Here is a 22,724-nt window from a genome sequence, read left to right as displayed (position 1 = left end):
TTTGGTAAATGACCAAGCTGTTGTCTGCTGGTTGTAGGATTAATGTTCCCATTGTGTATTTTCTATTGGTGTAATTACTATGGCAGTTTGTTTTCTTAATAGGCAAACCTGTTACCTCACAACATTGGCGTGTGGCTCCCACACCCAACGCTGAGTAGACTTTGGTCCTCAGTTTGCTCCTGCGGTCCTTAAACCTGCCCTTGGATGACCTGAGACTTCTGTAGTGGCCGTAGTGTGCAATTACATCTGTGTCTGTGGCACCAACCATGAACTAGCATCCCAAGCAGAGTGCTACCTTCCCTGTGCCCTGTATGTTCTGTAATAGGCTCAGCTTAACCCAGTGGATACCAGGACCTCCCTGAACACATAACTGTTGTCATGTAAGTAGACAGACTGGCTTGAGTCAGGGTTCAGTTGCTTTCTGTAAATAATTGTAAGTCGTGAACAATTTATCCAGATGTCACAGTGATACTACCCCCCCCTCCCCCAAGGTCATGATAGCAGCAGTCTCAGGGTGGACACTGTTACAATTTGGTACATTCCACATCAAACACGAATTGCTGTCTGTCTCTATTCGCTCCAGCAGATTGCCAAAAGATGCAAGTGACGTAAAATTTTAGTTTCCAACGACCCCCATCCCCCACCCGGAATCCCCAGCTCCTGGATGTTTAACTATAGCTACACTGAATTATTGCCTGTTCTTTATCGTGACGATTACGGAGCCGCTGGCAGTCTGCGTGCCCGCTGATCTGAATCTTACTGATGCTCGCCGTTTCCATTAACAGCAGATCATATAGGGTGCGCTGACAGCTGTATGTGCCGAGATACCCATCCCCCACTCTCGCATTTGGTCTGTCCCATGCATTGCATTCTTCCCTGCAGTACTGTTTCAACTGAGCCTGCGCTGCTCCTGCTCAGACGGTGCCTTTTTTGTTTGAGGGGGGAAAAAAAGGGGGACTTAAAAATGAGGAGGGGGCGCTAGAGTTGTCAAAGGTGCGGCAAGGCAGTTTCCCAGCCTGCAGTGAGAGGAGAAAGGGGAATGAAAAGCAGAGGAGAGCTGGCCACATCGACTAGAAAAAGATAACAAGGCGGCGATAGCTAGGTACTGACCAGGCGTGTATTTTCGGCCGGTAAGTCAGTCTGAGCCAGCCGTCAGCACGCTTCATTTCCCCCTTCGGATGTACCCTGCCTCTGCGTATTTTCTTCCTAAACGGTTTTCCAGGTGTGCCCAGATGTGTCGATTTTCACATCTCTGTATTATTGTTTTTAGATCAGCATAAAAAAGAGAAGCTCACTGCGGCGCTGCCGTAAAGGGCTGCAAGGCAGAATGAATGAATGCATTTCGGGGGTTTGCTTTGAGTGAAAAATAGTGACAAGAAACTGATCGGATCGGATTAATCAACTTAATTTGTGCTTCGTTTTGCGCACGGGAATATGCGGCTTTTTGGGTACGCGGCACAGATATTGATTTTGTAATGTTCACGTTTTCTTTAAATATCTTGTATGCATTATAATAAGCCAACATAACCATAATGATAAAATAAAAATCGATCTATTTATGCCGTGGATTAGTCAGGTGCTTTTAATATGGTTCAGTATTTGTAAAAAGAAGGTCAGTTATTAAAATTGGAGTAGCTTTATCAAATTCTGTAAGAAGAAACCGACGTCATTAATCCAATACTTGTGAACTATATATAGATAATAACATAGATTAGGATTTGACGCTGATCGAGGTGATCGTGAAGTTTAATATTAACAGAAGCATTCGATGTGCATCTCAGCTGAAATAAATACCTGCATAACTGATTTTTTTTTGTTACAATATAACGGGTTTAACGCGTCTGTATTCATCCAACGTAAAACAAATATCTATTGAATATTTCTGTATGATCAGTAGGTTCCTATCAACGAGGGACGACATACATTGATTTAAATTTTTGGCCATGGATGATGATGTAAAACTATTCCTTCTTGATTTGCAATCCTGTGGTTAAGACTCTTTGTGATGCCCGTCTTGGATCTACAGGTTAGAATCGTGTCTTGGTAATATGCATTGGTAACTAATGCAGCCAGTATCTGCATAGTAATTGCTTATTATTATTTAGTATTATCGCCTTCTCTTATCTTTTGACTGGGATCTGAATTTAACATGGTTATGCAGTGATATGTGTGCATGCCGGCTGTGTCTCCAATTACTCAATAAATCAACCAACCAATCAATCAAACAAACTTAATACAGTTTAGCGCATTTTGCCAGCAAGTCACCCTAAAGCACTTCGCAGCAGCGTTACCTGGGTGACGATGTATAAACAGCAAGTCAAATAATGCAGAAAAGCTCAGCCCTGTTGAAAATTAGTACGGTCATTTTGTGCGTATTGACCAAGCGTCCAGTTATAATAGTTAATGCATGGGTAATAAAATTATTTGAAATCCAGTGCACAAGGTACACAGCTCTAATACATATTATGTTACCTTTTATATTAACTGTGTTATGGTTCGTATGTAGTTGTGGTTTAGCTCTGATTACTTTACAGCTGTGTCTTACCGGCCAGTCACACAACATTTTCACTCCAGAAGGGATTCTCTGATTCTTGCTTATTCATTCCCCGCCCGCCTCCTTTTTTTAACACATGAAATGGCCCAGCGATTATTGTCGTCTCCCCATGCCACTCTTGTCACAGTGCAATAAAGTCCCAGAGAGCTGAAAAACAAAATGGCAGCCATTCTCTGCACTTGAGATTTCCCTGCTTGTGCGTTCGGTTTTAAATCGCTCTGCTGCTCGAGCACAAAAGAGGGACGCTGCGTTTCTATGGCCGTAGGAGTGCTGGCAGTGGATCGTCCTCCACACATACAAACATCAATCTGCTCGTACTAATTAGGGCAAGAGGAAGCTAATTACCTCTATGTCAATAAGCTGTCTAATTTTCAATATTAAGGATCTGAGGTGTTTTTTTATAGCTGATGTACAACATATGCTAGTACACTACTTGTACGAACACGATACTTTAATACTGTGTTGTTTTAATAGTGAGTGACTCTGTGTTGCCTCACACCTCCATGGAGTGGGAGGAGGGGTTGATTCACACCACCGTCTTGTGTTTGGAGTTTGAAGGTCCAGCCTGCATTGTGTGCACTTCCTCCACATACTCTGGTTTTCCTCTACAGTAGGTTAACTGGAATCTCTAAATTGCCTGTAATGCATGATTAAGGGTGGGTGTATGTGCCCTGTGATAGACGGGCGTCCTGTCCAGGATGTACCTCGGCCTGGTGGCCTCTGCTGTCTGGTATAGACTTCTGGCCCACACAGATCAAGAAAAGCAGTGGGAAGATGGATAGATGGAATATATATATATTTTTAGTCTGTTTTCTTATGCCTTGTTTCCTTTAAGAGAATGTTTTTATTCCCAAAACAGCATAATGTAACTAATCACAGCTCATTAAAATACATGAGCTGTACCCCTCGGATCTTCAGCATCTGGCGGTTCAGAGTTTGCCCAGTCAGAGTCGTGCTCAGCTGCCTCTCATCCACGTCACGCAGAGAACGAATGTCTACAAATACATCGTGAAATGCAGACGTTCTCCTCTCTCGCCTTGCAGGGCGCCACCTGCTGGTGTCTTGCTTTTTTGTTAGTGGGATCAGCTGAGCGATGTCCACCCCAGACCCCCCGATGGGGGGCACCCCCCGGCCAGGTCCTTCCCCAGGTCCCGGACCCTCCCCTGGCCCCACCCACAGCATGATGGGCCCCAGCCCAGGACCGCCTTCTTCGGGGCACCCGCCCCTGGTGGCTTCCGGATATTCCCAGGAGAACATGCACCAAATGCACAAAGTGAGTGGCTGGGACCCCCGGCCCCCCCGGCAGTCCACCGGACCAGAAGCATGTGCCGCTTCTCCCATCTGCTCCCATATCATCTATGAACTACCTGTTAAAAAATGTGAATAATTAATAAAACTATTTGCTTTAAATGGCGGTGATATGCTGACCATACTACATGCCTTCAGGTTTGAGGTTCGAATCCCATCCCTGGCTCTGTGTAGGTCACATGTGTTTTACTATTAATCGGTATCTATGTACAGTGTCCATAATCTGTAACTGGGGTGGCAACCCTGATCCTGCAGTGTCGGTATCCAGCAGGTTTTCTGTCCTACCTGATGAGTTACTATCTGCCTGAGATCAGGTGTGGTTCATCAGAGACCAGGTAGGATGGAAGACCTGCTGGACACCGGCAGTCCAGGATCATATGTAGGTGTGTGCACTGCAGTCCAGAGTGTCTCATTCCCTGAGTTTCCTGGGATATGCAGAGGGCATGATGGAATACTGTACTGAATAAGTGTTGGTTGATGGATGGATGGGTGGTTGATGGATGGATGTATGGATGGAATAAGCAGCATTTCAGGAGCTTTTTGCCTTTGGCTTTCTGAGGCCTGTGTTTCTCCTCAGCCCATGGAGGGCATGCATGAGAAGAACGCAGCAGACGACCCTCGTTTCGGGCAGATGAAGGGCATGGCGATGCGACCTGGGGCCCACAGCGGGATGGCCCCGCCTCCTAGCCCCATGGACCAGCATTCCCAAGGTACTCCGTTACTGGGCCCAGCAGTTGTGCTCCAGCATAACAAAATTCCCAGTCGCAATCAGTTGATAATATAGATCGGTCTTAAAAAAATCAGCCTGGACACAAAATGAAGGCGTCTTACAGGATGAGTCAATAGGGTCACATTGATTATTAAAAGATTATTTGATATATTCTTGGCAGCCTATTGTCTAAAGTAGTATTTCCCAACCAGGTTCTCTGGGACCCCCAGACAGACCGCATATTAACCCCCTCCCAACTCTCTATGTCAGGAAGCTGGGAGGGAGCAAAACTGTGGACTGTCTGGGGGTCCCTGAGGACTGGAAACACTGGTCCAAAGTGACCCACTCTGCTTAGACTTTGAGAGTGTCTGAGGGAAGAAATGATCAGATATCAACCTGGCCTGATGTCTGCTGGCAACACAGTTCATGCCTGATGCTCTGTGTCTGTCAGATTTGGATGTATATAATAATATAGCTTCTTAGCTTTTAACAGTAAACTTTTGTTTGCAATATGCAGCCCTAGTAATTTTTATTCCCTCCCAGCTCTCTGCCAGACAGTCCACATTTTTGCTACCAGACTGGGAGGGAACTGGACTGTCTGGTGGTCCCCGAGGACCAGTTTGAGAAACACTGGATTATATAATGCCGTGTTATGTAGATGGTTGCCTGGTGACTGTCACGTCTCTTATTTATATTTATTGCGTCTGTATGTTTACCTTGTAGTTGACCTGGTTCAGATTTTTGTTTTTATCTCTGTATCTGTAGCCGCGCCTTCTTCCCTGTTCAGGTTCCCGATTAGTAAAGGGAAAAAGCAGGGCTGAGCTGACCTGTCCCCGCATGACCTTCTTCCTCCTTGGCGCGGTGGTGGAAAGATGGCAGAATCGATACACGCGCCCCAGCTTGTTGATGCAGAGGAAATGATATTGATTCACATCACTCTGCGTATCTCCCTAACTTTGTGGCACCATCCCCTCCAGGCCTGAACTGGGATAAAAATCTGCCCTGAGCTTTGGGGTCCCCCACGGCCCCATGGTAAAATTTTCCAAGCTGGGGGGGGGGGGGCGGGGGTGTTTTGCTAAGAGGTACGCTTTGCCAACCAGAGGTGGAGGTTCCCCACGATAAATTTTGCCGGCCTGCGTACCCGGGAGATACGTCGGTGGTATACCAGATGGCTGCCTCAACCCTGATCCCATCCTGTCTCATCTGCCCCCCCCCACACTCTTCTCCCAGGCTACCCCTCTCCTCTGGGGGGTTCTGAGCACGCTCCCAGCCCTGCCCCTGCCACCGGCCCCCCCTCTGCTCCCCTCATGCCCTCGGGGGGCCAGGTTGCCCTGGACAGTGGAGATCCCCAAGCTGTGGGCCAGCAGAACCGGAGCACGGTCCAGCCGGGTGAATGCGCCACCCCTGGCGGCACCAGCGGCGCCGGCGGGCCCACGCCATTCAACCAGAACCAGCTGCACCAGCTGCGGGCCCAGATCATGGCTTATAAGATGTTGGCGCGCGGGCAGCCCCTGCCGGACCACCTGCAGATGGCAGTGCAGGGCAAGAGGCCCATGTCTGGGATTCAGCAGCTGCCGGTGTCCAGCCCGCCGTCTGCTCTCGGATCTGGCCCCGGGACGGGCGCCGGGCCCAACGCCTCTGGCTACGGCAGATCCCACGGTGAGAGAGATCGCTGGCTGGCAGAGCAGCCCGACCCAGGACTCTGCTGCCATTAATCCTCACTAATGATCAACATGCGTCCTTTTACCTAACATAATTAGCGACCCCATATATTGAACTGGTGGCATGAGCCAGTAGCACTGTGGCCTCACCCCTTTACGGTTGGAGGTTCGAATCTTGCTCCCTCTGTGTGTATGTGTGTCCCCACAATGTGATAAAAACCTCTTTTGACATTGTGGGGACCATTTCCTTTGCTTTTGGTCCTTGACCTCCATCAGCTGCTGTCTCTGAATGAGCTGTCATGCGTGTTATTGTGTGTGACTGAAATAGGCCCCGGCAGTCCGTCCGGCGTGTACGTCACCCTTATGCCCTGTGCTGTATAACATAGGCTCTGGGTCACCTATCACTCTGTACTGGACGAGCGATTGGAAGACGGATGGAGCCTTACATACCAGGCTACCAGAGAGGGTGAACTGAGAAGGGGGCTTAATAGGAGGGACTATTTTATCCATATTTTGACTGCTTATTCTAGACAGGGTTACGGACGTGCTGGGGTCTACCCAGGCACTTTAGCGCACATGGCAGGGCTTTCGGCCCATTACAGGACACATATGCAGGTGCACACCATGGGTAATTATGAATACCAATTACTAATTTACCAATTAATTTGATGGTGGGACGAAATTTGCAAATCCCACGGGGGCAGGATTCGAACCCCCAAGTCTATTGTCTGTCTATTTATGCGGAAGTATTTATGTTCTAGAAACGCCATACGGACGTTAAAGTATGTCCTGGTATCTTCTCCCACAGGAATGGGAGGCCCCAACATGCCCCCCCCAGGACCCTCTGGAGTCCCACCTGGAATGCAGGGACAGCCCCCCAATGCCCCCCCGAAAACGTGGCCCGAAGGTGACAGGATTCGAGCAAAACCGAAACAGCAGCACTGCCCTGTTTACACTTTTATTATTCCTGCATGCGTCCTGCCGAGGGCACGAATGAAGACCCCTTCCTGGGGAGCATGTGGCCGTGAGCGCATGACCTTCAGTAATCATTACGTTTTATCATATGAGCATCATATGAGAACGATTTATCACAAGCATAATGTGTGCGACGGTAATGAGCTCTCATGTTAGAGTGGGTATTTTACGCCTGATTCAGACCTGTTTGTTATAAACGTACATGTTCATAAAGCACCGAGATCGATCATAAATCGGCGTGTCTCTTAATTTGAATTTTGAAACCAGGAAAAGAGAAAGTAGCCCCTTCCCTTTTTATAAAGGTGACTTCCTGCTTCCCGTTTTTCTTCTGAAGGGCCAGTGGTGAACGCGGCAGCGCCCTCTAGTGCCCCCCAGAAGCTGATCCCCCCGCAGCCGTCAGGCCATCCTTCTCCTGCACCCCCTTCGGTGCCCCCTGCGGCCTCCCCGGTCATGCCGCCGCAGACCCAGTCCCCCGGGCAGCCCGCCCAGCCCGCCTCCATGGTACCGCTGCATCAGAAACAGAACCGAATCACGCCGGTTCAGAAGCCCTGCGGCCTGGACCCGGTGGAGATCCTGCAGGAGCGCGAGTATAGGTGACGCTGTGATAGGGCTCGAGGGTCAGAGGCTATGGGTATCGCTTGATGCTGGCAAGATGTTAGGAAGAATAACGTAACATACTGTTGGGAGCTATACGGGCCAATTTCTACAGCGTTTAAGCCCCCAGCCTCTGAGGCGAGTGATGGCTCACCCACTGCACCTTGTCCCCACCAGGCTCCAGGCTCGAATCGCACACCGCATCCAGGAGCTCGAGAACCTGCCCGGTTCACTGGCCGGGGACCTGAGAACCAAAGCTAACATTGAGCTGAAGGCGTTACGGCTGCTGAACTTCCAGAGGCAGGTGAGGTTGGAACAGCGGCTACACTGGCATCGGCATCAGAACTCATAATACCAGTAAAACGAGTAATATTAGTACTAATTATAGAGTTACTTACAGCTTCTCCTAGTTTGGGGGGGGCGGAGCCTATCCCAGACAGAATGGACAGTCCGTAGCAGAATACGTGTTCGCTCAAACAACTGGCATGTCTAGAAGAAGATCACGCAAGATTGGGAGATCATATAAACTCCACGCATGCATAGTTACTCAGGGGCCCTAAAACTCTGGAACGTAATTAGATTGGGTTCAGGGGGGCCAAAATGATGTGCTTTCCTGGGGCCCAAAGTCTCCAGCAGCTCCCATGGCAACAGTGCTACCCACTGAACCACAGCGACCCTCAGGAACATGTAAGATCTGTGAAGTTTGTAATGGACTGATGGCTTCGGTGTCGCACCGACACCCTGCAGCTGCGTCAGGAGGTGGTGGTGTGCATGAGGCGTGACACAGCGCTGGAGACGTCCCTCGACGCCAAGGCCTACAAGCGCAGCAAGCGGCAGTCGCTGAGAGAGGCCCGCATCACCGAGAAGCTGGAGAAGCAGCAGAAGATCGAGCAGGAGCGCAAGCGCCGGCAGAAACACCAGGTACACGAACGCTGGTCGGGGGGTGAATAGTGGCTGCCTGACCTCAGATACCCGCTGGAGGCTAGTTCACTCTTTCGAAGGCCTCTATTTAAATGCCTGTTCTCTTCTTTTACTCAAAGGAGTATCTTAACAGCATTCTCCAGCATGCCAAGGACTTCAAGGAGTACCACCGGTCCATCACAGGGAAGATCCAGAAGCTGACCAAGGCCGTAGCCACCTACCACGCCAACACGGAGCGTGAGCAGAAGAAGGAGAACGAGCGCATCGAGAAGGAGAGGATGCGGAGGCTGATGGTGAGGATACAGGAAAGGGGAATTGGGCAGTCCTGGCGTGTACGGCCAACACCTTTACCGGCAACCTGCCCCCTTCCCGCTCCAGGCCGAGGATGAGGAAGGCTACCGGAAGCTGATCGACCAGAAGAAGGACAAGAGGCTCGCCTACCTGCTGCAACAGACAGACGAGTATGTGGCCAACCTTACTGAGCTGGTACGGGCACACAAGGCGGTCCAGGCCCTCAAGGAGAAGAAGAAGAAGAAGAAGAAAAAGGTAGGGGCAGGACATTTACCCACAATGCTCCACACTGTGCTGCGTTTACCCACAATGCTCCATGTTGTGCTGAAGTCCAATCAGGATGCGGCTTTGATCACAGAGCTGTGAGGCCTGTGACCATGGGCAGCAGTTTGTGATTTGTTCCTCGTGTTACTCCTCACGCTGTAGACAGCATTTTGTGTTGATCTGCCGTCCCTCTCAGCAGAAGCTGGAGAACGCCGAGGGCCAGACCCCTGCCTTGGGGCCAGATGGAGAGGTGAGTGTGGCCGGACTCCCTGCATTCAGCTTCATTTTTAGTTTCGGTTCAGTTTTTCGTGAGGCGTGCTTACAGGACAGCACTCACAAAGCACAGTCAACAGAAAGATTAACGTGGTAAAAGAAAAGGAAGTGTATGATAGGACAACAAAACAACAACAATATTCTGATGGTCCGACTGTAACTACCCCTGTTCAGGGCATGTCAACCTCATTGTGAAGGGGAAAATGTGGGCCAGAACACTCAACCCTAGTCCTGATGACTTCATTGTTTGACATGTGCAAGAACCCATACCAAATCTGCTTTCGGATTCGCCTCTGGCTGTTGGCTAAAAAGGTTTTTTTCCTCCAGCCTCTAGACGAGACCAGCCAGATGAGTGATCTGCCTGTCAAGGTCATTCATGTGGACAGTGGAAAGATCCTGACCGGGGTGGACGCCCCCAAGGCCGGCCAGCTGGAGGCCTGGCTTGAGATGAACCCTGGGTGAGTGAGCTTTCGCCCCCCTGGTGGTCGGCACTGAAAAATCGATCAAAAGTCCTGCAGCTTTTACGAGATTTTAATTCAGTAAAGCTGACTTTTCAGTGAAGTTGGGTCATATGCATTTATATATCATGTAATGTATTTATAAGGTATTATAAGAACAGCTCTATTTGTAAAAAGCCATAATGCATTATAGCCATGTTTTTTATGCATTATCAATGCTCTATGAAGCTCTCATCCATAAAGCACTATAAATACCTTCATAATGCATTATACTGTCTCATACTGACCATTATAATGCATTATGAAGGAACCTATACTGCATTATAGATGAGAGTTTCATAATGTATAATCAACATAAATATAATGTGTTATGGCTTTTTATAAACAGTTATAGCCACATTTATAATTCTATATGAATGCATTATAACGCATTATGAAGGGCTCTAATGCATTATGATGACTGCTTTAAGTAAAGTGTTACGGACAAGACTTTAAAGCCTGTGTCATGGCATCATGTCTGCTGTAGATGGGCACTTTAACTTTACCATTCTTTGGTTGGAGCAGCTGTTCACCACATGATTCACACACATGACTGAATACATTGTTGTGGTGCCAAATTGTAAAAAAGATTGCTCCAAGATTAAAATAACCAACTGCAGCTGCGAAGGATAGGGTTATATCCTCTGCAGCGAGAGGAAGCAAACACTTGTTTCACAGCAGCAGAAAAATAAAAAAATTCAGTATGTACCCATGTGGACTCAGGTCTGGTAACGGAGAAGGCAGAACGTATCTTCAAATTTAGAGTAACAGACTCTTCAGTATGCTGCTTTGCAGCAGGTATGCACTTCGGCAAAACCTGGAGTCAAACCTCATTGGCTAATAAAAATCAATGTATAATTCTGGTGGAACCAATGCTGGGAATCCTGCTGTTGAAGGTGGGACTGAGCCGCTAACAGAGCTACACCACGTTGACTGTCCTGTTTCCAGGGAAACCGATGAGGCAATGGGTTAATGTTGTGATGTCACAATGGTTGCTGGGGAGTTGAATTTCCATATTTTGGCATCCCTTTGCATGGACCTACTCTCATGTCCCCTCCACGCCCACCTCCAGGTACGAAGTGGCCCCAAGATCAGACAGCGAGGACAGTGGTTCGGAGGAGGAAGAGGTGCGCAGTCACTCTTCGTCAGAAACACAAAACCATTTCCCCTTTTCACCTTCCTGTTTGATCCTTAACTGCCTGTATATCAGTGTAATCGTAAGAAATTTGATAGCTCTGAGTCACTCTGAGAAAATGGGAGACAGGTTGCAGATTGATACACACTGTAAAAATACTACACTTCAGCTTTAAGAATTTATATTTTTAGGTCATAAATTTGATTTTACATCAACCTCAGTGGTGTTAAATTTTGCCCAATTCCTGATGAAATGGTTTGTTTTTTATTTGCATGTAAATAAAAGGGTGATTGAAGCGCGGTTATAACCGAACACGCTATGACACCGGAGAATGAGAAGCTCATAGAGTCCCACAGCTATTCAGGTTCATTTCCTCCCACCGTCTCACTGGCCCCCCCAGGAAGAGGAAGAGGATCAGCCCCAGCCCTTCCAAACCAGCGTGGAGGAGAAGAAGAAGATCCCCGACCCGGACAGCGAGGACGTCTCGGAGGTGGACGTCCGTCACATCATCGAGTACGAGCCGTTTCTCGACGCAGTCCCTCTTTGTCCTCTGCTCACGCTTCACGGCGGTGAAAGTTTAAGCCCATCGGTGTTTTACTTCCAGTGCGTAACTTAGACATGCCGGTGTGAACAGTGATGCTGGACATCTCCCGGACATCTTGGAGGGATCGTTCTGCATGCATGTCAGCCTAGATACAATGAAAACAGTGAGATGCGTGATTAAAAACCTTTTCCCCAAGGGTGTGGGGGGGTTTGGGGATGGGGGCTGGAGATGAGTGCAAAAAATCAGTCTTGTTTTTGTTTGGTTTGGACCTCTGATGAGGTTCGTAGCTCACAGCCATGAGGTAGTATTATGGGGTACATGGGCAAACCGTGAACTGCCAATGGCGAGTTGACTCCGATGGTTCTGACTTGGCAGAGAGAGGATAGGACGGCAGGTGAAAGGTTACTGTATGAAGAAGCAGGGTCTACAAATGCTTGTTGTAAACACCAGGTATGATTCATTGCCTGATCCTGTACAGCGGTGATGCATTAACCCTTCCTTCCCGGCTCCACCAGGCACGCCAAGCAGGACGTGGATGATGAGTATGGTAGTGCAGCCTTCGCCCGCGGCCTGCAGTCCTACTACGCCGTGGCCCACGCCGTTACGGAGCGGGTGGATCGCCAGTCCTCCCTACTGATCAACGGGCAGCTGAAGCAGTACCAGGTACGCCCCCCTCTGCACCACACTGCCCCCTTCAGGTGGTTGCTGTTCGAAGACAAAGGCGTCAAATTCCAGGCTTTTCGCCCTCATCCACCATTCCCCAGATCAAGGGTCTGGAGTGGCTGGTATCTCTGTACAACAATAACCTGAATGGCATCCTGGCGGACGAGATGGGACTGGGAAAGACCATCCAGACCATCGCGCTCATCACCCACCTGATGGAGTACAAGCGCATTAACGGGCCCTTCCTCATCATCGTGCCGCTCTCGTGAGTCCTAGACCGGCGGGGGGGGCATCTATTTAACAGAAGGCGCTTTGTTAACTAGTGTGTCTGTCGTGTGCATCATCCTGCAAGGCTAAGCGTTTTTTTAATCATGGACGGATAACTACTACAGCAACTACACCAACGTGCTGACAGATACAGTGGTGGTTCCATGTCGCACTTAAATATATTCAAAACTCAAAATGGTTTTATTGTGATTTTTGACTTGGTGGAATTATTGGATAGAGTAACTGCTGCCAAATAACCGAGCGCTTTCTGGAAGATCTCTATTGTGATTGTATGCGCAGTACCACCTTATCACCACTTGGTGTCACTAAAAGCACATAGTGTTGGCTGACAGCTCACTTTTTGGGTTTTTTTCTTTCAACAGAACTCTCTCTAATTGGGTATATGAGTTTGATAAGTGGGCCCCATCTGTGGTGAAAGTCTCTTATAAGGTGAGCATGCAGCCTAAGATTCGACTGCCATATTTATGGCAGTCAGTCAAATATCAAACGTCACGTGACGGAAAGCGATATAGCCAACAGGAAAGGAATTCTGGCAGCAAAGCTCTCTCCCCCTTTTGGTTCAGGGCTCACCGGCTGCCAGGCGGGCCTTTGTGCCACAGCTGCGCAGTGGCAAGTTCAACGTGCTGCTCACCACCTACGAGTACATCATCAAGGACAAGCAAGTGCTGGCCAAGGTGTCTCCTCTGCTCTCGATTATTCACTGTGGCATCTGATTCCAAACAGCGCCCCCTACTGTATTTTTATCTGTTCATTTTAAAACCAATCTATGTAACACACATGTTTCTTGTACACGGACACGCCACTCACATATAATTGTGTGTGCCTCACATGTATCTACACACATACAGACATGCAGGAGTCAGACCACTGGATTTCAAAAATTGCTAAAAAAAATGTAAAAGAGGGGTGGAAAGTTCAGGTTCAGAAAGTACAATTTCAGACCAAAATAAAGAGTTACATTCACAGGTTGGTTGAAACAAAATCATGGTCCGGATTTGGACTTTCTGCACCTGGACTTTCCACCTCTGCTAGGAAGTCACCATTGGCACATGTGGGAAATGAAATGAAATGAAATGCTGTAGCTTAATCGAGAGCTGAAAGGCCTCCCTTTCAGATCCGCTGGAAATACATGATCGTGGACGAGGGCCACCGCATGAAGAACCACCACTGCAAGCTGACGCAGGTGCTGAACACGCATTACCTGGCGCCGCGGCGCGTGTTGCTCACCGGCACGCCGCTGCAGAACAAGCTTCCCGAGCTCTGGGCCCTGCTGAACTTCCTGCTGCCCACCATCTTCAAGAGCTGCAGCACCTTCGAGCAGTGGTTCAACGCGCCCTTCGCCATGACTGGAGAGAAGGTAGCCGTCTCCATCGAAATGTCACGTCCCCATTTAGTAGAGGTAATACTGTTCATTCAGGTTGCCTAGGAAACAAAGCGGGGGGGGGGGGGGTGTTCCACAGAGCATATCTCGTTTCCCAGAATTACTTGTTGGATTTAAGCACATCTCGGCTAAATGGACTTGATCTCCGTTCCCTTACGTCCAACAAGATGCTTGGATTGGTGTCCTACCAGAGCAGCTCTATTCCCAGCTCTGATAATTCTGTCCCTCAAAGACATGTGATGAGCTCCTGACTCACTTTGGTGTCCCCCCGCCGCCCCACCCACACCCGGCACAGGTGGATTTGAACGAGGAGGAGACCATCCTGATCATTCGCCGCCTTCACAAGGTGCTCCGGCCGTTCCTGCTCCGCCGGCTGAAGAAGGAGGTGGAGGCACAGCTGCCTGAGAAAGTGAGGCCATACCCGCCCCCCCCAGCCTCTCACGCTCGGAGTAGCTGGAATGGCACGTCGGCCTGGAGGTCCCCCTCCCCAGCTTTCTTGTTCAGACTGATGTACTTGCATGTACCTTCCCAATGACCGAAGCTGCAGCCTCTTGTGAAATCACAGTTCTCTGCAGCTTTGTGTGGCTGATAATATCTCCCATCTGTCGCAGGTTGAGTATGTGATTAAGTGCGACATGTCAGCCCTGCAGAGGGTGCTCTACCGGCATATGCAGGCCAAAGGGGTTCTGCTCACTGACGGCTCCGAAAAGGACAAGAAGGTGAGGGCGCGTGAGGTAGGGTAAGACTCCGCTGCTGCACCTTTCCGCCACCCACAGTGTGAGGTTGCCCCACTTATTCGCGTTTGTGTCAATCAAGGGCAAAGGTGGGACGAAGACCCTGATGAACACCATCATGCAGCTGAGGAAGATCTGCAACCACCCATACATGTTCCAGCAGATCGAGGTAAAGTGTTTGCCCAGCCTTGGTGCAGAGATAATCTTCTAATCCTGGTTTCAGCCTCAACAAGTCTACTAGATAGATAACTTGGACCAAGGCACTGACAAACCCTCCTTGGACCCCAAGAGATCTTTTTTCTCCCTACTTGGGAGTTTTTGGTTCCTGTTCTCTGTTGTCATCCAGCTGTTTGTCATATCTTTGTTATTTCTATGTCCAATTTTTATAGTATTCTGTCGTAATGATGTTGCATCAAAACGAGCTCATGTGAAGCACCTGGGGGTGACTGAGTGGTGAATTGAATTGAATTGAATTGAATTTAACTGAATTGAATCAGTTTTCACAGGGATCAGTCAGACTATTGCCATTCCCTAGAGGTTCAACCATCATCGTTGCTTATTCTTTCAGGAATCTTTCTCCGAGCACCTAGGATTCACCGGTGGGATAGTCCAGGGGTAAGAGCCTTCTGAGATATTGTCCTAGATTTGGCCTGGGACCGCAGGTATCTCCTGGTTAATCGGTGCTTCACCCCCTTCCTTCCTCCTGCTGCAGGGCGGACCTGTACCGCGCCTCGGGCAAGTTCGAGGTTCTGGACCGCATCCTGCCCAAGCTGCGAGCCACCGGACACAAGGTGCTGCTCTTCTGCCAGATGACCTCGCTCATGACCATCATGGAAGACTACTTCGCCTACCGCAACTTCAAGTACTTGCGCTTGGACGGTGAGGGAGGAAGGAGGTCCTCTTGGATGGACCCTGTGGGACAGGGAATGGTGGTATAACGTTACATTTTTATGGAATCCATCTTTCCTTTTGGGAGACCTTTGAAATGTCTTGCATACAAAGTCTTTCGTTTCTCAAGGATGTAGAGCAGGGCAAGGTGACCACTGGATATTCACTAGGATTTGGTGCACAGATTCCAATTTCATGCTCTTATATGGCAGCAGCTACGGAGGTTAATGGTGTCCCTACACATTGTCATAAATACATAAAGATAGCAGCTTCGTTAATCGGGGGACGACATAAACAGCGTCTGCCGCATACGTCACTTGGCAGTTTTCCAAGGATTTTTTACGTGTCGGGTTGAGTTCGCTTATCACGCTGCCTCCACATGACCGGGTTCGAGGCCGAGCCGCCTGACACTCACCAAGGAAATCCACCTACGCGTCAGTTTTTCCAGCGAGCCGAGGGTCACAGCAGCAGGAGTGATAAGGCCGCGAGACGATACGCATCCACAGAATGATCTTCGCATCTTTCCCCTCATTTCTTTGTAGATCATTCTGTCCGCCGCACACATCGAAATGCGACAACGTGGCTTCTAGAACTGAAACAAAGATGAGGACGCGTCTATTAACAGATGAGGATAGTGTTTCACTGATGGCTCGTATTGCGAATTTGAAGGATAGTCCTCTTTCCCCCAGCTGTGAAAATGTTTTTTACTATTCCGTTAAATGTTTAAAATCTAAAATGGCAAAACGTAACGTAATGTTATTCATTTTACAGTTTAATAAGGTTCCATATTATTTCCGGAGACACTAGACAGCTTTAATATCATACACCAGTGTTTCCCAACCCAGTCCTAGGAGACCCACAGTCGGTCCACATTTTGCTCCCTCCCAGACGGTCCACATTTGCGCTCCCCACCGAGGCTGCCATGAGCACTGCCTATAAAATGTGACCCTATCAGCTCATCCAGTAACGCGGTTTGGAAACACTGCATTGCTGCAATGCACACATTAATGTCTGAAGACATGACATACTGTAGATGACATGTAACTCAGTGTGTCCCCTGACACTGAGAGAGATGGAGAAGCTGTCAGGTTATGAAACAGGCCCATTAGGCGCCCAGGTCCTCCCGCTGTTGGTGAGAAGAGGTCTCGTTCCTGCACCCACAGGCACCACCAAGGCGGAGGACCGTGGCATGCTGCTGAAGACCTTCAATGACCCGGCCTCCCAGTACTTCATCTTCCTCCTTAGCACACGGGCCGGCGGTCTGGGCCTCAACCTGCAGTCGGCTGACACTGTGGTCATCTTCGACAGCGACTGGAACCCCCACCAGGTACGGTGTGACCTTCATTCCCCTTTAAGGAATGCCCAGCGGTGTGTGGCTTTGCGTATTAGGACTCCATGCCCAGCAGCAGAAGGTCACTGGTTCATATCCCATGGCTGACAAAATGATCATATCGCTGCTGGGTCCTTGAGCGAGACTCTTAAATGCTCGAAATCCTGCTTTCCTAAATATACGTCTCTTTAGATTAAATAAATACATGTAAATTAAAATGCACCCTTGTGTCCCAGAGATATGTGCTTAAATTCAGCGGTGGAAATTTCAGGTTCAGAAAGTGAAAATCCAGTCCAAGATTTTGTTTCAACCAACCAGTTGAATACTCGATGAATGTGACTCATGATATTCAGCTGGTTGGTTAAAGCAAAAACTTGGTCCGGATTCGTACTTTCTGGATCTGAACTTTCCACCTCTGCTGTTAATTGCCACTTTTAACCATCTCCTCCTGCCCTGGGAATGATGTTGTGCAGTTCCTCTCGTTCATCTCCTCCCACTCCCTCTGCGCTCTCCCACTTGTCATCATTATTGCCGAGTTTCACGTACAGCCTCTCACCCAACGGCAAGCCCGACGCCCGGTATAATGTCTGGACGTCCATCTCAGGACCTGCAGGCCCAGGACCGCGCCCACCGCATCGGGCAGCTGAACGAGGTGCGCGTCCTCCGCCTCTGCACCGTCAACAGCGTGGAGGAGAAGATCCTGGCAGCCGCCAAGTACAAGCTCAACGTGGACCAGAAGGTCATCCAGGCCGGCATGTTCGACCAGAAGTCCTCCAGCCATGAGCGCCGCGCCTTCCTGCAGGCCATCTTGGAACACGAGGAGCAGGACGAGGTTGGGGCTTGGGTGGGGGGGCAGCGCAGTAAAGGGGCGGGCCTGGCTCTGACCTCCCCCTCAGCCCATCCACTCCAGTCTGCATCACTCCACTGCCTGCCTCTCCCCTCCCCCCCCCCACTCTCTCTTTCTCTCTTTCCTGCTCTTTGTTTTCAGCAGGTCAGTTCTTCCTCTTTCCTACTCCCACCCTTTTTTACTTTGTGGACCATAAGCTTGTGGCAGTTTTACTTACGCAGACATGTTCTTAGGGCAGAAGGAAAGATGATTGGTTCAGAGAGAGATAACCAATAAGATAACAACTAGAGGAGGCGGGACCAAGACATCTGATTGGTTTATCCTGCCTCCTCTAGTAAGTCTTGACCTACCTCCTCTACAATCTGATTGGTCATCTCTCTGAGCCAATCATTTTTCTGTCTACCCTCAGAACATTTTTGTGGAAGTTAAATTCCCATGGGCCAAACATAATCAGTGTTATTCATTCTCCCCTCCATTCCATAGCTTCTCATAATGTGTCCTTCATCCTGGCTTCACAGCTAATCTGTAATATGCCATTTTCATCATTATCTTGAATAATAACCGTAGATGAGTGACGGAAAGACAGCCATCTTATACCATGCATCTCTAGGCAGACTGTTCGGGTCAGGGTATGGCCTGTCATCCGCCCACCCCCCTGTCCTCCTTGAGGCTAACCCCTCTTTCCTGGCAGGAGGAGGACGAGGTTCCTGACGATGAGACTGTCAATCAGATGATTGCCAGGAGCGAAGAGGAGTTTGACCACTTCATGGTCAGTGGTTCACTCGTCTCGCTCTGGTCAGCAGATACGGCAGTGAGCTGTATACCAGGTGGAGGATATCACATGAATGTAGGGAATGAAGAGGTCAGGTTCACCCTGGAGAGAATCTCAGTCTATCACAGAACAGACACACTCTGTCTACGGGCAGTTCAGAGACACTATCTAGCTCAGACTTTTTCAGCACGATCCTCTGGGAATCCCAGATAGTACATTTTTTGCCCCCTCCCATCTTCAAACACACCAGGTGTTCAGTGATCTCAATTGACTGAGAGCTGGGAGGGAGCAGAAATGTGGACTGTCTGGTGGTCCTTGCGGACTGGGTCGGGAAACATAGATTTAGCCTGAATGCATGTCTTTAGACTGTGGGAGAAACACAGAACACCTATAGGACATGGGGTGGGAGATCGTGCAGACTCCACACACAGAGCAGTGGTGGGATTTAAACCCACAACCTTGTTGTGAGGTAGTATTGCTGCTACCTTGAAGCCTCATGCATCCTACGCTAAATCCTCTCCCGTTGTCTTCCCTTCTTCTTTCTCCTTCTCTTTCTCGCACTCCCTTTCTCTCTCTTCCCCGCTCTCTCCTTCTCCTTGTCCTCGCCTCTGCCGCCAGCGCATGGACCTGGACCGGCGCCGGGAGGAGGCGCGGAATCCCAAGCGCAAGCCGCGTCTCATGGAGGAGGACGAGCTGCCCACCTGGATCATGAAGGACGACGCCGAGGTGGAGCGGCTCACCTGCGAGGAGGAGGAGGAGAAGATGTTCGGCCGCGGATCCCGCCAGCGTAAGGAGGTGGACTACAGCGACTCGCTCACCGAGAAGCAGTGGCTGAAGGTCAGGGGTCACCGCCTGTGGGCACGATGGGCACTTGTGTCATTAACAGATATAGCAACTGCTTGAGATAAAACATGCATCGTGATTCGTTAATGATGAACGAACATGAGATCGGCATGTAACTGAGATTTAGTTTGTGGTTAATTAATATGTAATTAATACATAAGTAACAGCATAATTCTGGAAGATGGACAGCTGCATATTTATAAATGTAAATTAGAGTGTAAATTAGATTGACTGGCCATGCTTACAGAATAAGGTAATTAAGACAGATGTATTCACAACGCATTCTGTGTAACTATTAAGTTAGATTGGTAATGCTGGTTCTATCACTCCGCTTTCCAAACCCGAATAACCATCCATTCTTCACAAGATTTATTTTTTTGTATCAAAAGAATGAACTTGTGCGCTAATGCCCTGATTTCGGTGGAGGCGGCTGTTTCAGCTCGTGTGCTTGCACACAATATTTGAATATTTGAATACACAATATAGGATGTAGTGTCAAGCATGATTATTTAAAAATACAAAGAACCAAGTGTATAAACATGTGTAAATTAACATTTAAAATGTAAACTCTTTTTGTCCCGGACACAGCTGACAGATCAGCAACCAAACTTCTGTCATTTCTGTGTTCGGTTTTGTTCCCTCCCTGGCCTCCCCCCTGCCAGGCCATCGAGGAGGGCACGCTGGAGGAGATAGAAGAGGAGGTGCGTCACAAAAAAACCACCCGCAAGCGTAAGCGGGACCGCGACCCCGCCATGCCTGGCTCCAGCGGCACCCGCAGCCGGGACTGGGACGAGGAGAGCAAGCGACAGAAGAAGCGAGGGCGCCCCCCTGTGGAGAAGAGGTCACCCAACCCGCCGAATCTCACCAAGAAGATGAGGAAGATCGTGGACGCCGTTGTCAAGTACAAGGACAGGTGAGGAGCTAGTGGTGTTTGTCAGGGAGAAACGCAGGAGTCTGCAGCCGGGGCAATATTTACATTTTAATATTCTTTTCTAAATTGGTTCATTTTATGCAGCATCCTTCAGAATACAAAGCATATAAACTAGCCCCTCCCCCCCAGAGTGATAGGATGACTGATCTCTGGCCCTCTGATAGGATGACTGATCTCTGGCCCTCTGATAGGTGGGCCTGTGACGGCGTTGTATCTGCATCACTCTTCCCTGTTTCTATGACGACGCCATAGTAACACCCAGTCCCCCTCCCCCCATTGCACGCAGCAGTAATGGGCGCCAGCTCAGCGAGGTCTTTATCCAGCTGCCGTCCCGCAAAGAACTGCCCGAGTACTACGAGCTCATCCGCCGACCCGTCGACTTCCGCAAGATCAAGGTACCCCCACCCACAGCCAGCCATTTCCCGCTCAGGATCCACCCCCCAGTCCGGTGCCACGGCCACATGAACCGGGGGTCCCACTCTCCTTACGCAGGAACGGATACGGAGCCATCGGTACCGAGGTCTCAACGACCTGGAGAAAGACGTGATGCTGCTGTGCCAGAATGCGCAGACCTTCAACCTGGAGGGCTCCCTGGTGAGGCTCGCGGCCGCCGTCGACCCTTGACCCCGCCGTCGACCCTTGACCCCGCCGTCCGGCCGGGCTTCACGCTGCCTCTGTGTCCCCATGGCGACCGACCCGGCAGATATACGAGGACTCCATAGTGCTGCAGTCCGTCTTCACCAGCGTCCGACAGAAGATTGAGAAGGAGGAGGACACAGACAGCGATGACAGCGAAGAGGAAGAGGAGGAGGCAGACGATGGCTCCGAGTCTGAGTGTAAGTCTTCCCACGGTTATCCCTAATAGGCGATGTGCCACACCTGCTGTTTTGGTATGTGGCCACAAGGGGGCAGTCTGCTCAAACCCATAAACAATTTGTAGCTTTTCAGAAGTACAGCTCTGGAAAAAACCACTCCATATTTTTTTAAGAACCCGCACTGCTAAATCCTGGTTTAATCGTGGTTCTGCTGGCAGAACGCTTCGCTGAGCGGCCGATCGCGACCGTGATCTAGCAGTGCCTGATGAATCAGAGGATGACATCAAGTGACCTTCAAAAGGACCGGGAAACATTAAGTGCAGGATAGCGGCGGAACATGAACTTGTGCTGTGGTCTCTTAATTTTTTTCCCACGGCTGTATATATAGCGGCTGTAGCGTTACTGCCGTGTGTCAGTCCGTGCGAATCGGTCCTCAGCTCGGTCTGTGAGGGTGAAGATAAGACTGGGGAAGAAGGAGAAGGGGCAGGATCGGGGTAAAGGACGTCGCAGAACGGCGCGTAGCTCCCGCGCGAAGCCGGTGGTGAGCGATGACGACAGCGAGGAGGAGCAGGAGGAGGTGGGCCGCGCACGCACACGCATGCACAATCACTGTTTGGAGGAACAGGTCGTTTGCATTACCATGCAGGTGTACCTAATAGACTGCCCGCTGAATGTAAATATAACAACGGGATCCCGACATGCGGATTGTCGGCCTGCCGTTTGTTGCAGTCACGTGACCTTCCCGTTCACGCATTTCCACAGGAGCATTCGGTCAGCGGCAGCGAGGACGACTGAGTCTCACTCCGAAGGACCAGATCAACTCAGCAGCCTTCAACCGGCCATATTTCCCACTGGATTCATGGCAGGAAGTATAGGCAGTGTGGGAAAGGGGGTAAATGTGTTTAGATAAACTGTTTCTAGTGAATAATGTATTCAATGTTTAGATAATCAAAGAAACCCCCCAAACAGCACCCACTTCCATATGTGACCCAGATGTCGTCCTGTGCCTGGCATGCATGATGATTCTTCCCTTGTTCAGTGGAGTTTTTGAGTCGCCTTGGAGCCGAATCGTGCTCTGCGGCGGCACCCGTACCTTCAGTTCTTTGTGGATTAGCTTTGTGGTTTTTCAGTGGCAGAGCTGTTGGCCAGACTCTGGGCCTGCAGCCCATCCCAGATGCAGCACGCGTCTGCGGGAGCACATCGTGACCTGTCGCCCTCCATCCTCCTTCTCGTAGTTCAACTTAAGAAGAGCAAAAATGCAGCCGATCCCGCGTCCCCGCCATGCCCCGCCCCTTTCAAACAAGGGCGGGGTCATGAAGGGAAGAGGCTGATTTTACCTGCAGGCGAACTCACTTGTTCCTCCAATAAAAGGGTCTTACAAACAGTGTCTCTCATCCTGGTTACTGCTGCCGCTGCATGAACTACCCAGATGGCGTCTAAGTATATGTGAACCGCGTCGCTGTGACCTCAGGCTAATCTGCTCATCAGGAGAAACATTCCTCTGCA

General features: G+C 49.7%; 1 protein-coding gene and 1 long non-coding RNA gene across 14 annotated transcripts; one reads left to right on the top strand and one right to left on the bottom strand.

Annotated features, from left to right (window-relative positions):
• The first annotated feature begins 874 nt into the window (after positions 1 to 874).
• LOC125742895 (transcription activator BRG1) lies at positions 875 to 22,600 on the top strand. 13 transcript variants are annotated; one of them, XM_049015335.1, is made up of 34 exons: positions 875 to 1,130; positions 3,598 to 3,827; positions 4,440 to 4,572; positions 5,802 to 6,230; positions 7,041 to 7,139; positions 7,542 to 7,800; positions 7,979 to 8,105; positions 8,549 to 8,722; positions 8,842 to 9,015; positions 9,101 to 9,268; positions 9,477 to 9,527; positions 9,878 to 10,008; positions 11,120 to 11,174; positions 11,583 to 11,695; positions 12,242 to 12,389; positions 12,491 to 12,654; positions 13,040 to 13,106; positions 13,241 to 13,351; positions 13,792 to 14,034; positions 14,354 to 14,467; positions 14,670 to 14,777; positions 14,875 to 14,961; positions 15,361 to 15,407; positions 15,505 to 15,671; positions 16,844 to 17,007; positions 17,615 to 17,842; positions 18,549 to 18,626; positions 19,248 to 19,466; positions 20,135 to 20,385; positions 20,693 to 20,798; positions 20,896 to 20,997; positions 21,107 to 21,239; positions 21,656 to 21,795; positions 21,981 to 22,600. In XM_049015335.1, exons 2-34 carry the CDS (start codon positions 3,648 to 3,650, stop codon positions 22,011 to 22,013), a joined length of 4,803 nt encoding a protein of 1,600 aa, XP_048871292.1. In that variant the 5' UTR covers positions 875 to 1,130; positions 3,598 to 3,647; the 3' UTR covers positions 22,014 to 22,600. The 13 variants fall into 13 exon arrangements, with proteins under 13 accessions (XP_048871292.1, XP_048871288.1, XP_048871287.1 ...); XM_049015331.1 differs by having other exon boundaries at positions 14,670 to 14,792; positions 20,690 to 20,798; XM_049015330.1 differs by having other exon boundaries at positions 4,422 to 4,572.
• On the bottom strand, positions 11,694 to 19,253 carry LOC125742896 (uncharacterized). Its single transcript, XR_007398225.1, has 4 exons — positions 19,115 to 19,253; positions 16,096 to 16,272; positions 13,879 to 15,704; positions 11,694 to 11,871 (listed from the first exon to the last, which is right to left on the bottom strand). It is a non-coding gene; the product is annotated as an uncharacterized LOC125742896 (long non-coding RNA).
• Positions 22,601 to 22,724: the final 124 nt, after the last annotated feature.

The sequence above is a fragment of the Brienomyrus brachyistius genome, chromosome 5 (genome assembly GCF_023856365.1).
Source record: "Brienomyrus brachyistius isolate T26 chromosome 5, BBRACH_0.4, whole genome shotgun sequence".
Classification (NCBI taxonomy): Eukaryota; Metazoa; Chordata; class Actinopteri; order Osteoglossiformes; family Mormyridae; genus Brienomyrus; species Brienomyrus brachyistius.
This window is presented reverse-complemented; position numbering and strand designations above follow the sequence as displayed.